A 14,234-nucleotide genomic window follows, 5' to 3' on the forward strand; every position below is an offset into this window, starting at 1 on the left:
CTTGGAGCCCATGGCAAAACTACCAGTACAGGATGCAGCACATGGCGACATGGGCTGGGCGTCTTTCGAGGCATGAGAGGCTCAGATCAATAAATTGTATGAAGAATGCCTCGGGGAAAATAGGCGACAATAAGTGGGTAGCTAAAGTATTTAAATATTTATACCGAAAGTGGCGTAAAAGGACCAGAAAACTAACCAATAAGTATGTAGGAAGGCAGGACCGAGATATAAAGAACATTAAACGACTGGTAAAGAACACAGAGGCTAAAAACTGGAATAATTCAATCGAAAAGACGCCGACCCTAGGCATATACATATAGAAAATGAAAAACTCAAATTAAGAAGGAAACCTTCTGTGACAACTCAAGAGACAGCAGCCTTCTCTTTGAAGCTAGATCAGGACGTCTTAGAACCCGATGCTACAAAGGAAGTTCAATCAAGAAGATGAAAGTGCTTTGTGCGGTATATTGTCACGTGGCGGTGACAAGGCTGATGGCAAAAATGAAGAGTCTGGGAGTGCACTGAATAAACTCTTTATTGGGCAAACTTGAACCCGCAAAACTAAGCGGTTCGGCGGCAGTGATAGCAACAATCGTGCTCGGCGGTCGTCGAACAAAGAATGTCGTCACAACGAGAGAGAATAAAGTTTATTTATATAAAGCAATTACGCGGGTGGTTCACCCAGGTCCGACAAATGCTCAATTTAAAGGTGGCAAGGAAACATCTAGATAAAGCCACAAACGGTGACTAGCACAACCTAGAACATTGCAGAGCACAAGAATACGCAAGTGGCAGGAATCTTCGAGACACATCTCGTTGCATCTTGCACGACAAAAAAACAAGCTGTGCCTCGCAACAACGAGCATGAACAAAAAAAAGAGTACAGAATTGATCTGTTTGCTACAATCACATTGATAAGTTCACATTCCAGCGGCTGTAACAACTACAGATTTGAATGGTATGCGGCAATATGCCAAGGAACAATTGAACATCTTGTACTGTGGTGTGGCTGTGTCCATCCAGATGTTGATGCAGACAGAGTCACTCTAGCCAAGGCCATGGGGTTTAGAGGTAACAAAGGAAGTGTAAATGAATCGGCGGTAGAGGTTAGCAAGAGATGTTTACAAAATTGGTGGATAAATAGCAGGGCGGGGGACACATGGAAGCTAAATTGAAATTAAACAAGTGTATTTAAAGATGACCCGTATCTAAAAGTAAAGTTGTGAATGTTGAAGAGTTATCTAAGCATAAAAAAGAAAAGTTGAGCATGGTGATTACTATCGCCACCCCGTTTCAAAGGGGACGCTCTTAACATTCATTCATCCATCTACGCTTCTGATGAAATAAAGTTGCTCTCTCTCTTTCTATCTATCTACCTGCCTTGCCTGCCTGCCCTAAGTTAGAAGCATGCATGCGTCTGCATCCATCACCCTGGACGGATGGATGGACGGACGATGTTATTAGCATCCCCTTCGAAACAGGGTGGTGATAGCAATCACCATGCTGAACTTTTGTTTTTTATGCTTTGTAACTTCGATAACTCTTGAACATTAACGGCTTTACTTTTAGATAGGGGTTATCTTTAAATACCCTTGTTTAATTTCAATTTAGTTTCCATGCGTCCTCTCGTTGCTATTTATCCACCAATCTTACAAACATCTCTTGCTAACCTCCACTGTCGATTCATTCACGCCTCCTTTGTTACCTCTAAACCCCAGGGCCTTGGCTAGAGTGAATCTGTCCGCATCGACATCTGGATGGACACTGCCGCCTCCCCCTCCCATCTTAGGACCATTTAGGATGGTGATGGTGGTAAAACATTTATTGTGGGAACCAGGGTACATTACAAAGATTGAGGTTGTTCCTGATCCCAGCTGGTGTCTGTCAGGCCGTGCCTGACAGCGACCGCTTCAGCCCAGTTAACCAGCATCTTTTGCGCTGCTGGGTCCGAGCTGGAGACCGTGATCTCCCAACCCTCTTTGTCCGTGAGGCCCCATTAGAGCGGCGACTTGAAATCTTTGCATAAAAACATGTGATTGAAGGTGGCTCTAGGTGCGCCACATAGAGAGCATGTGGGGTCATACCCGCCTGGTTGTGCCAAGGCCAACCAAGCTGGAGAGGGAAAGATTTTAGCTAGTAGCTGCCACCAGATTATTTGATGGGGTTTCGAAAGAGAGGTGTGAGGTGGGGGATCGAAAGGTCATCATTTTCGGTAGTTAAGAGTTATATCATGATAGGTGAAAAGTCTGTCCCGTGTACTCCCCCAGTCTTTGGTATGCCCCGCTCGGTTGACGTGCGCTCCAGCAGTTGAGTGGGCTGCCTCGTGGTCGAGGTTGCCTGCAGTCTGGTACCCAGACAATGTGAATGGGTCGAGGAGCTGTGGAGCCAGAGGTTAAGATGTGATGGGCGACTGGGTGTATTTGCCCTCTTGCAAAATTTTGGATGGCCAGTTTAAAATCTATGTTTCAGGAGGTGAAGTGCTGTTTTGTACACCTGACGAATGAATGCGTCCACTTTTTCCGTTTCTGCCTTAGTAATATAGAGATATGGGAGAGACTAGACCATTCGACTGATGACGAATGCCTGTACAAGGAAATGTGCTCTCAAATGCCTCTGTGCTTGTTTGCTATTCGTTTGATCAGTCTAATATTTGATAGGTGGCGATAGTCAGTTTGAGGATAGTTTCTGTGTTGAGTCCATTGTTTTGCAAGAACATTCCGAGACCTTTGCTGACGTCGGGTACTGGGAGCCCATATATAGTGATGTATATGGAGGCATGTTTTTGCTTGGTAAGGCGGGGGTTTAGGTGGAGCAACAAGAGTTCGGATTTGATGGGGGAGCACGCTAGGCCTATGGATACTGCGTGCATTGCCACTACGTTCGCTTCCGCTTGAAGAGTGTTTACTATGTTTTCCTACGTTTCCCATGGTTGTCCATAGGGTAATGTCTCCGCATAGAGGATGTGGGAGAGGTTTGGGATTTGTGTTATTAGTTTGTGGGCCACCATCGGGTTGAGGGTGATGCTAAATATGTGCATGTGTTATGGTTCGTTGACCAGTGTAAAGCCCTCTTGTAGGAGCACCCAGTTTGGATCCCTTGCAGCAATTAGATGTATAGCCCCAACTGACGTGTCGAGCGTTGAAGTCACCTACCACGATCAACGGGTGGCGTGTGCTGATCTGTAATACTTTTCGTAGTGCTGCCATGAGGGGAGCTGCTTTACCCTTAGGGTGGCTATAAATGTTTACAATAAAGAGACTGGGGATCATTCTGATCGTGGGTAGGAGTTTAATGAGATGGCAGTCGATATGTTCTTATTCCATGAGGTGATCCTTAGCGGTGTGGTTGCGTTGTCCCAATGTAGCTACTTTATGCACGGATGTGTTTGTTGGTGTATGGGGGGTGTAGTTGAGTTTAACAGGAGCATGCGTTTCTTGTGTGATGACTGTAGGTATTTCTGCCTCAGACAGAGATTGGATGTGGAGTTGCAGATTGCTGCACTTAGAGCGAAAATTACTGCAATTTCACTGCCACACTCTAATTTCCTTGCGGTTTCCTGCCATCGTTAGGTAGGTTGCAAGTGGGAGTAGTCGAGGTTTTGGGTTGGGTGGTTATGATGTGATTGAGCTTGGACTGGAGTAGGGCTACAATTTTCGCTTGGGAAGTTTGCTGCTGCTCGATCGCTGTCAACCGAGTGCTGAGGTCGGTGGCCCACGAATTTGTGCTTTGGGCCATCGCTTCGAACTTTTCGGCTAGCTTTTGTTCCAGGAGAGAAAGAGAAGTGAGGAGGTCTGATTGGCTTTGGTTTGTTGTTTGCTGTGCGGTCTGTTCCGTAGCCTTACACTTCGTCGGGGCGTTGTGGGAGGTGGAAGGTGTGGGGATCGCTGCGGGGACAGAAGATCGGGAAAGGGGTGGAAGGTTCTGTGCTGTATGGGGAGTGAGAGGTTGAACTTCCTTTCGCTCTGTGGGGGACAATTTCTCCAGTAAAAGCTGTAGCTGGTTACTAAGCTTGGCTATTTGCACGCTCTGTTGTTGAATTTGTTGGTCCTTTTTCTCTAACTGGGCCTTAAGTAAGGCGTTCTCACGGATGAGGGAGGAAGATTGCGGGCCCCAGCTCACCTGTTTGTCGAGCATGGGCTGATTGGTCAGAGGCGGGAAGGATTGCGACCGCTTCCGGTAGTTGGGTGACTTGGAGTTCGTCCTCGCTGTTGAATCAGAGCGGTTGTGAGAGCAGCTGCGATTAGCAGAGTTGGACCGGTGCCTGGTGCGGGACTGCCGGGCAGTCAACTGGTTCGCCGTGTCATCGGCGGGGGCGGGTGTTTTTCTCTTGCTGCCCGGGCAGTTGTGGCATTCTTTGCAATCCTTAGACCCTGTGAAATGGGGACCGTTGCAGAGAATGCATTTCGCCGCGCACGTAGGTGGTTCCAAGGGTGTGCGAGCATAGAACACTTCTTCCATGCTCAGAACCAACAGCAACAACAAGCTGTCACATGATATCTTTTAAATTTTACAAGATATGATTCTAAACCCTTGATGAGTTCACATCATAGAGCTAATACACAAACTTTTTACGTCTTTCCTTCCTCCGAGGGCAAGACCAATTTGGTCGATACTCAAGAGCAGCAAACTTTGGTCGAGAAGTAGGACCAAGTTCTGACATAATTATAGAGTCAATATACTGATTCTAACTAGAGCACCTCAATGAACTAAAAGTAGCGCCACCTCCTCTCTCGTTTCGACCGTGGTTCCTGCTACGCGGTGCACTACCAGCAGACGCTCTTCAGAGCAGGCGCTGGTAAAAGCGCTGGCGCCGGGTCTCACCAGAGAATTTCAGCTTATATTTTGCCTCCATTTGTACATGTTAAGATATTACTGGCTGCTGAAACATCAATACAGAATGTTTAGGGAGATTTTGCGCTAAAACGGTTTCATTTTCAGTTGTCAACGTGAGACACCATACATACACAATTTCAGCGTCGGCTGAACTCGCCTTCACCTCCGTCAGTCAGGCATATGCTAAAGTGCGCAACATGATTGAAAAAAATTTCAACTAGGCGGCGGAAGCTACAGTCTATGTGGTTTCTTTGCAGCTTTGACTGAATTGTGAGCTACCGGTAAACTTTAGAAGCATGGAAGTAGTTTTTTTTTTTTTTTTTTTTTTTTTTTTCAACTGTACTACTGCTTATTCAACAGCAACGGTGGCGCGCACCAAGAATTAATACGAAGTCCAGAACACATGTTAGACGTAATCTCACGTTTGGCTGGCGGCTTCCGGGTCGTCGACTGTTTTAGATGTACGAAGAGCGATGGGAGGGCATCGGGTTTCAATTTCTTTATGCCACAGCTTTGGAGAACCAGCGGCTCAAACTGATCCTCCGTGAAATGGTCCTGCTCAACGGTAAAACAGGAAAACAATGACGCAATAAAACCGTGCTGCTTTAAAGAAAACAACACAGCATTCTTGGCTCGAACATATATGACAGCGAGGTTTTGAGTGCATACATAATTTTTTTTTTATTTACCCTTCGCTGCCTACGCGGGCTTCGTTTTGAGTTCCTATGCGACAAAATTCTGCGCAACATTGTACGCGCGGGATTTGTCTTCGAGCGTCGCGAAAACGACGCGAGCATTGATCCTCGCGATCCATGAGCTTCTTTTCCTTTTTTTAAAACGCGAATATGAGTCAAACAATATGCTTGGTCCTAAGAGCCGGCACTGCTTCGTTAAATGCGGCGACACACTCAAAAGATACAGTTAGCTTACATTCACGACAAAGACAACACCTCAGAAAGCATAACTGAGTCTTTAAATATGATGCACGGGTATATGACACTTAGCTGGGCGGGTAAATGAATGAATTCGTACACAGCGCGTGGCAGCATATTAGGTAAGGGATGAGAAATTGCTCACCTCACAGAGGCGCGACCATGGTGTTGCTTTGAAATTCGCCCGACCGATTCGGAGAAGCCAAACCTTCCTCCGCGCCGCATCTCGATTCACGGACGGTATTCTGAATAACCGCTTGCCATCACGCTCATTTGTGCTGCACCCGAAAGCGCAGCAAACCGGCATTTCGAACAAAAGACTCCAATGAACAGTGCTAAGATACGCGAACCGCAGCAAAACGCATGACGATATGCGCCTCTTCGCCGCCGCCGCGCGTTACTTGCACCCATGGTTGCTTGCACCAATCTCTTTCTCTGCTTGCACCGCTGGAAAGGAGGAAGCCGGAACGGAGGAAGCTAATAAAAGCTGGCTACACAATCAGCCAAAACAAAAAACAAAAACAGCGCGCGAAAGCACTTTGGGCGGCAATCTTCACATGTTGACGCTACTTAATTAACTACAGTGTACACTGTAATTTAACCTCCTTGGGGTCGGGCCCAGCTTTCTTGGATCTATCGAAGAACGTTGTTCGGATCAGTCGGACCATTTTTCCTGATCTCAGAAACTTTCCTACCTGAGCGTTTGCTTTGAAGCCGCATTTAAAAGGGTGTTCAAATATTCACTTGACTTTAATTTACGAAAATGTTTATTTCAATCGGCATTTGTTTTACTCGAATACTCAAAACCCCTAAACATAAATAAAAGCGAAGGCCGCGCCACCTATGTGATCTCAGCGAGAGTGAGCTCTCCTACCTCTATCAAGGATGGATAGATGATAGCAGCATGGTAGAATCGTAGAGCGCGTTTTTGCAGTAAATGGGCGTTTGGTTCGCGGCTCTTACACAGTTTGATTGCCATCAGATCATACATTTCGGCTATATTTCGGCTTTCATCTTCTGCTTCTGAACGGCTTGGCTGGCAAAGGACCTTGCAACATGGTTTATTCATCTGAAACCCGCGCATGAGGGGGCAAGTTTTCGTTTCTCCGACATCGGTTGGTGAGCGAGCTCGACGACTACGTTGACTAAACCGAATAAAAACTCAGTACTGTCGTGTGAAGCGGTCTCGTCACCGCAGGCATCAAGACATTTTACTCCACCCTTCCCTATTAAATCGCCTTGCTATGGCGCAGCAGTAATTTCAGAAGGGGCGGAGTGTCCGGCTTGTATTACTACCTTCGATTCCGAAAGAGTGGTAAAAGAAATTTTAACAACTACTGAGGCGCTGTGAGTGCGTGTTACAAACTGTTGTGTCGTAGGCTGATCGACGCTGTTTAAATAAATTACGATCTGCAAAGCTGCTCGAGTAATTTCGGTTACGTGCTACTTGCCAGTCGTAGAATGGTCTGTTCAGTACTGCATGCTACTTGATGCAGACTGTAAATTTAAAAACAGCGGCTTTGGAATTGCAATTGCGTTCAAAGTTCTGCATAGAAGGCAGGTCTGATACCGACAAAAGTGTTCGCGAAATTTCACTACTTTTCTTGAACTTCGATGGCTAGGAAAGTGAATACCGCATTAAAAATTACTTGGTAGCTAGTCTGAGCCTTATCTCGGAAACCATACGTTCAAACAGGGCCGCACCTAACTTAACGCGCACTGGATATAACGAATTTCTTGGCGTAATCGGGATATATTACATGTGCAAAAGCCATTCAAGAATGCCACATAACTTAAGAGCACTTCTGAGCAGCAGCACTGAATGCTGGCCCACAGGCCTCAGTCCAAGCATTGTTGGGTCTGCTTACAGTAAAGCTGCCGCCTGCTCTTCAGCTCGCACATTTCACAGCTGAGAAAAAGATATCCACTTTTCTTCCTAAAAAGAAAGTTTCCTTTAGTGTTTAATAATGACGTGTGAATTTGCAGCTGAGGGACTGGCACCATGGATTTCCTGGCCGAGAACAACGCCTGTGGCCAAACGCTGCTGCACCTCGTCTCAAGGGGCAACGCCATCATTGCTGAGCTTCTACGACTGTCGGATGTGGTGCCATCCATTTTCAAGCTTGACAACCGCAAGGATGTGTCCGAGTATGGCGAAATCCTCCTCGACTACAGCTACTTCAAGGCCATCGAAGTGTTCGAGAACAAGATTGAAACGAATGATGTAAGAAAGGGCTGGCCTACAATTTTATTGATGTTGGATTTCTTTAATTGAATGTTGAAGTTCGGAGAAAGCTTTAGATGTAACTTTTATAAGTTCGATTTGTTTATTTCATCATCACTGCTGACATGTGTAGGCATCGTTTAACTCGATAGCAGGTGGTAGCAAAACTGACAAAAAAAGGAGCTTACCACGAAATGACAGAACAAAAATGTTGATTATTAATATGTTCTTATATTTTCTGGAACTGAAATACTTGGTGTTACTACCAGTGGCTGTGCTTAACTCTCGGTCTGCATTTTTATGGCTCCTAACCGCTGGTCTTTACGCTAGAAAAAATTTCTTGCCTGCTACCCAGCTTATTATATAATGCTGACATAAAGCTATGACCATAACAGGAGGTGCTTACACACAAAAAAGGTTTTTAAGATTGATGGCCTTCACAGTGTTATGACTCCTTAGAGTTCTTTCACTTGTCATTTTTGTACCAGTAAGCAACGACCGAGTCATAGCAACTATCACAAAGTCAAGAAAGTTAATCATGAAGTAGTAACACGTCCAGCTATGTTTTTTGAAGGGGGAAGTGCAACCTGCTCAAAACTCCTTGTTGTTGCTTTTTTAAGAACAATATGGATGGACCAAGCTTCTTTTTGTCACTTTTGCAGCAACTGCAGGACCGGGATGAAGAGCTGAGGGAGAATTACATCGACATCTTGACCAGGTTCTATCTGGCATTTGAGAGTATTCACAAATACACCATTGACCTAAACCGGTGCGTTTCGTCATAACATTTCAACAAGAGTAAATTCAAAGTGGTGCTTGTTTGAACCATGCATTGTCTTTTTGTTTGACGAATAGGTACTATACAGTGATGCATGCATATCATGCATATCACTCATGGTTGTTTTGACTTGTACAAGTGTTTATCAAAGCAGAAATGCACAGGATGCTTTGCTGGTGCAATTTTGCATGCGTGCCTGAAGCTCTTCTTGGAAACTCTGCCCTGGCATCACAAAACTCCTTCGTCAAGGAATGATTTTAGCTGGAAGTAATTTTTGGGGGAGGGGGGGGATGTGCATAAGAGTATCATCTTTTATAAAGTCTCCGGCTTTATGCCTGTACAGTCTATCATGTTTTTAAAGTATCACCCGAGCGTCAACTGCCCAGAGCAGCGGCACCAAGGCGAAGCAGAGCATAGATTGGGAAGGGAAAAAAGCATGCAGATTAATCATTCTACTGGAGCCAATGTCATCTGCTTGGCTGCCCTACTTCGTGCGAATCGGCCCCGTGAAGCAAATTTGATGGCCAAGTCCTGAGAATGTTTGTTTCGTGTTCAGTTTGCCTCATGTCTGTTACTTAAATTGGTGCTGGTGCATAACATTACAAGTACGATGCTCAGGTTCGGTTATATTTGCAGGTGTCTAAAGAATGTTTCTTTTAACTAATTTATTGCACCAATATTGAGAGCAGGCTAAGATGTTGGTCGAAAGTGAGTGCTCCAAAGAGATACCACCTGCGCTATATGCAGCAGATAGAAGCAAGTGGTCGCAGTTCCTTGGGGCTCCGATGCATAAAAGCCAAATATAGGCTAGCTGAGGTTGCTTCACACTAATCGAAACAGCCTAGCAGACAACAGTCATTCCAACTGAAGAAGTAAAAGGGAATGCCCTTACACTCACATGCCTTCTCCTCTCCTTTGTGTTCCAGCACACTAGTGCCAACAGTTGACACTCGTGCAGTACATACAAAAAGTGCCTGACTTTACGTAGTATAGAGTGCACGTTTACTAGTGAGCCACTTTTAATTTCAGGACATGTTTCCCTTCACCATGCTACTTCTACTGATTGATGATCAAAAATAAACTTATTCATCCTCTACCTTTCATTCAGTCTTGGCTTTCACTGAGTACATGTGGCAGTGGGACATAGAGCTGGATATCTCACCATATTGAATACTAGCCGTTGCCCACTAGCGGCGGTGCAGAGGTTTGGGTGCTCGACTTTTGTGCCAAAAGATGCGGGACTGAAGATCGGCTGCAGTGGCTGCTTTTCAATGAAAGCAAAAAGCAAGGTTCCCGTGTGCTGTGCGATGTCAGTGCACATTAAAGAACCACAGGTTGTCAAAATTTCCGAAGCCCTCCACTATGGTGTCTCACACAGCCTTAGTCACTTTGGGACTTTAAACACCGTAAACCAAACCGGACTTTTTGAAACAAGCGTTTCTAATGGAACAATAAGGTTTGACGACCTTTTTTTTTGTAGTCCTTAAAAGTATTTAGGCCACACTCTACCGGCGTTTTGGCTTGGAGGCTTATTTATTTCATTGAGCAGTATCGCTTGTAAATAGCTGTAGTAACTGTGTTACTTAATTGCGTGTCGTTACTTTTGTCAGTGGATCAGTATAATCGCGCACCATGTTGTACCTTAGAAACTTTGTAATTCTGGCTTATTCTGGGGCACTAAAGAATATTTTTGCCATGCTAAAATCTCCAATGCATAATTTCACACAAATGTGCAGGTTTCTTGAAGACTTGGATGAGGGCATCTACATCCAACAATCCTTGGAGTCTGTGCTTGTGAACGATGATGGGAAGCAACTTATGGTGAGCCTGGTCTGCTGTTAAACATAACAGCGTCCTCAAATGCTGGTTTTCCTTTATTACTTTGTTCACTTCAGTCAGCTTGTTTCACTGGTGTTTTGTTTTTTTTTCTTATATGTATATATTTTTTTCTCAGGCTGTGAATTTGCGGTTTGTACATTTCATACTCATTTTTGTGTGTCATTTTAAGTAGGAGCTCTAGAAGTTGGCTCTGTTTTGGAAGTTTTCCGCCTTAAACTGTGAATATGAAAGCAACTGCACTTCTCTGAAATTCAAACACTTTCACTACATTTGCACTTTTCACTTGTAAATGTGTCGAGGGAATCCAAGCTCCTTTTTAGTTTCAGTTTCGCGTACATTCCCTGTGCAGCAGTATGTATGGCATGGGGCTGTTAAATGTTAGTGTCCTCAGTGCGAAGTGATTTTAAATTGATTCATCGTTTTCAACATCTCTTTCTTCTGTGGTCTCATTACGAACAAAATGACTCTCGCAAACACTACTCCGCTGATGCCGATTTAACCATTACACCTCTTTTCCTTTTCATTTCTTACCAGATAATGTTCTCGAGTTATCAATGAGGATATTTACTAATGCGATGACACGTATAATTGTGCTGGGCTCAAATTTGCGATAAGGCAGTGTCACACATTGTCGCATATTGTCACACACTGTCCAGCTCATCGTAATACATAGTGCCAGTGTAGCACTTGGTGCTATAACATTTCAGTATTGGCCATCGCTTATGAGATCACTAAAATTTTATTGTATGCCCTGTACAGCGTTTTATACTGCTGCTGTTTGATTGCCCTGTGGTTTGTAATGGCAACACGCCCAATACCTTAGTCTTCCTTTCATTCTCGCAGTGCGAGGCCCTGTTCCTGTGTGGCGTCATACTTCTCGTCGTTGACCAGAAGATTGAAGGCATTATTCGGGAACGCATGCTGGTTGCCTATTACCGCTACAGGTTAGCTCGGTCTGACTTGCCTCTTGGGGATAAATCTGTGTGGTCTGTTTGCAGTTGTGCATCATTCTTTTTGTTGTTGTTTTTTGTCTGTAGAGTCTACTCTGATTAATTGAGCAGCAGATTTATTTGAATTGACATTCTTGTCCTGCTAGTGTCGAGTCTGTTAAAGAAGGCTGAGTGATTTGAATTCTGCACATTTTGAACACATTTTCGGTCTCCTTCGAGCTAAAACGATCAAGGGTCAGCTGTAATATTTAATTTGCATACGTAGCATCAAGATGGACGCTTTGAGACCTGCTGCTTGCTGTTACCACTTTTGTTGCACTTATTCTATGTTGTTACAGAAATGACATGCAAGAAATTGTGAATTAATATCTATAGCATGCTTGAGTCTTGTATTTTTTGTGCCTTTTGTCAGAATTGAAGAGAATTGATGGCGAGCAGTGGGCCATAGCATGCATCACAGGCATTTCTCGAATATTTCACTCGTGTGCGCAGTGCACAACGGTCGAGCGACGAGTCCAACTTTGACGATGTCTGCAAGCTCCTTCGGAGCACGGGATTTTCATCTGTGCCGGGAGCCAAGCGCCCAGTCAACTACCCGGACGAGTATTTCCGGCGGGTGACCCTGAACGAAACCTACATTAGCATGGTCCTGGGCCGGCTCAGGTCGGACGACGTCTACAACCAGGTCTTTACACCTCACTCTGGTTCTCTATTTCACTTAGATACAAACACTTGCACATGTCGTCACTCGTCGAAGGTTGCAACAGCAAGGTGTGCCCAGTACTTTGCCCAGCAGCAGCAGCAGTGCTGAAGGTCGCAGAGGTTTATTGCCCGACATTATTAACCAGAGTCCTAAGAACTCTTGAAAAATATGGGGAGTAAGTTTAAGCAAGCGCTCGCTTCTCATTCTATTGGTCATGGGATAGTAATGTCAGGAATAGCAGATAAGCAGGATGAGGCATAATTAGTAGAAAAAAAAGCTCTCTATTGAACTTGATTGCACCGATAAAGAACTGAACAACTCTGGCAGTGATGGCAATGAACTTGTTCAGTAATCATTCAAAAGTTGAATTACTGCCACTCTTGGCCGTCTTCAGTTTAAAAAGCTGACAAAAGGAATCAAGATGAGGCACCAGAAACAGCTACGGCAGTTTCAAATGACATAGAAAAATTTGTGCATGGCTGCAATCGTTTGAGCTAAATCTTGTCACATCTTGGGTCACAGACAGAGTGGTAATACCACATGAGCACATGAACGTGAGCACATGAACACTACGAAGCTTTATGGCAATAGTATTACCCGTGAACATTACTTCAATCTTATTCAAATGATTCTTCAAAGCCTACTTAAGGCTTTCTCTGAACATGCAGTGCTTTAAGAAAAATTGAAGTTCAGCTTTGAGGACATGTTACTAATGGCAGCCAGGGTCTCATTAATCGCTGCTCTCAGTGACATGAACACTTATACTGGGATTATGTGTAAAATACAACTCGTCGTTTTTTACCTTCCTAAGTAAATTCAAGCTACCAGGGTGTTGGCTTTGACTTTAGACTAAGCTTCCGGGCGCCGGTGGATGTCTTCCCCAAACCTTCATTATACACCACCATCGAACCTCTTGACTACACTACAATTGTTCAGTACTATCGTCGCTGCCATGCCACGTTGCCGCCACCACATCCCACGCTTTCTCACATCGACAGCACGTACTGGCGACAACTCCAAACACATTCGTTTCCATCTCCTCAATTTGCCCACATATTTCACCCCACGGACTTCCCACCGTACTGCACCACATGCAACGCCACCCCACCCACCCTCTACCATTACTTATGGGAATGCCCACATCCAATCCGCGTTCCTCCCGTCAAACACCCCACCCCCTCCTCCTGGGAGGCTGCCCTTCTAGCCACGCAACCTGCAGATCAGTTACGGCTGGTCGAGCGGGCTAAGCTAGAAGGAACAGCCTGAGGGCTCCTGGACTAAGAGGTCCTCCTGGGAGTGTTTACATTTTTTTTTTTTTTTAATGAAGTTTTTTCCTCCTCCTCCTCCTTGACTTTAGATCCATTTTGGGTTGCACAGAAAATGCTACAGTGTGAAAGTTATCTGCAAGGCAGTCTCTACCATGCTGTTTGTAGTTCTGGACTCCTAGAAGGAAGAGTGCGAACAGCTCCACCAGTCGGTCTGTGCATTTGAATCGCATTGAATATGCTCTCGCTCGTGCCTGTTCTGACAGATCGCAGCCTACCCACTTCCCGAGCATCGCAGCATGGCGCTGGCGACGCAGGCGGCCATGTTGTACGTGGTGCTCTACTTTGCGCCCGAGATCTTGCACAACCAACAGGCCAAGATGCGAGAGATTGTAGACAAGTACTTCCCTGACAACTGGGTGAGTCTGTCCGTTTTGTTTATATTCAGTTCGCTGTTCCATGCAGGCTCTGTTGCTTCCCGCATTTGCCTGTTAATTCCTTCACACTTTGTCTCTCAGTGTGACTGCTTGCATATTTATTATATTACCATACAAGACAGACTCTGAGACTGAAATCATTCTTGAAGTGGCTCCTTAACTACACTTATGCCTTCACTGCCACCTGTCTTCCAAATATGAAAGCATAGGAGCTGTGTAGCAGGAATAAAGTCCACAAATGCATGCTTTCCATCCCTGTTTTCAGTATGGGCA

The 14,234-nt window shown here is 45.0% G+C and overlaps 2 protein-coding genes across 4 annotated transcripts in view; one reads left to right on the forward strand and one right to left on the reverse strand.

Annotated features, from left to right (window-relative positions):
- Nucleotides 1-1,709: 1,709 nt before the first annotated feature.
- Nucleotides 1,710-6,152, reverse strand: LOC146178449 (uncharacterized). The gene is made up of 3 exons (XM_084578274.1): nt 5,911-6,152; nt 5,256-5,388; nt 1,710-4,370 (listed from the first exon to the last, which is right to left on the reverse strand). The coding sequence occupies exons 1-3, from the start codon at nt 6,070-6,072 to the stop codon at nt 3,538-3,540; spliced, it is 1,128 nt and encodes a 375-aa protein (XP_084434400.1). The 5' UTR covers nt 6,073-6,152; the 3' UTR covers nt 1,710-3,537.
- A 476-nt stretch (nt 6,153-6,628) lies between these two features.
- Strump (WASH complex subunit strump) overlaps nt 6,629-14,234 on the forward strand; it is a 30,958-nt gene continuing 23,352 nt past the window's right edge. Inside the window, exons 1-7 of one of the 3 annotated variants that reach the window (XM_084578275.1) lie at nt 6,629-6,884; nt 7,752-7,989; nt 8,652-8,758; nt 10,504-10,588; nt 11,450-11,550; nt 12,049-12,241; nt 13,791-13,943. In XM_084578275.1, coding sequence (XP_084434401.1) covers nt 7,768-7,989; nt 8,652-8,758; nt 10,504-10,588; nt 11,450-11,550; nt 12,049-12,241; nt 13,791-13,943 — 861 coding nt within the window. In that variant the 5' untranslated portion in view covers nt 6,629-6,884; nt 7,752-7,767. The remainder of the gene's footprint in view (nt 6,885-7,751; nt 7,990-8,651; nt 8,759-10,503; nt 10,589-11,449; nt 11,551-12,048; nt 12,242-13,790; nt 13,944-14,234) is intronic. The other 2 variants (XM_084578278.1, XM_084578277.1) reach the window with 2 other exon arrangements.

Source organism: Amblyomma maculatum, chromosome 9, assembly GCF_055883805.1.
Source record: "Amblyomma maculatum isolate TAMU_Amacu chromosome 9, ASM5588380v1, whole genome shotgun sequence".
Taxonomy (NCBI): Eukaryota; Metazoa; Arthropoda; class Arachnida; order Ixodida; family Ixodidae; genus Amblyomma; species Amblyomma maculatum.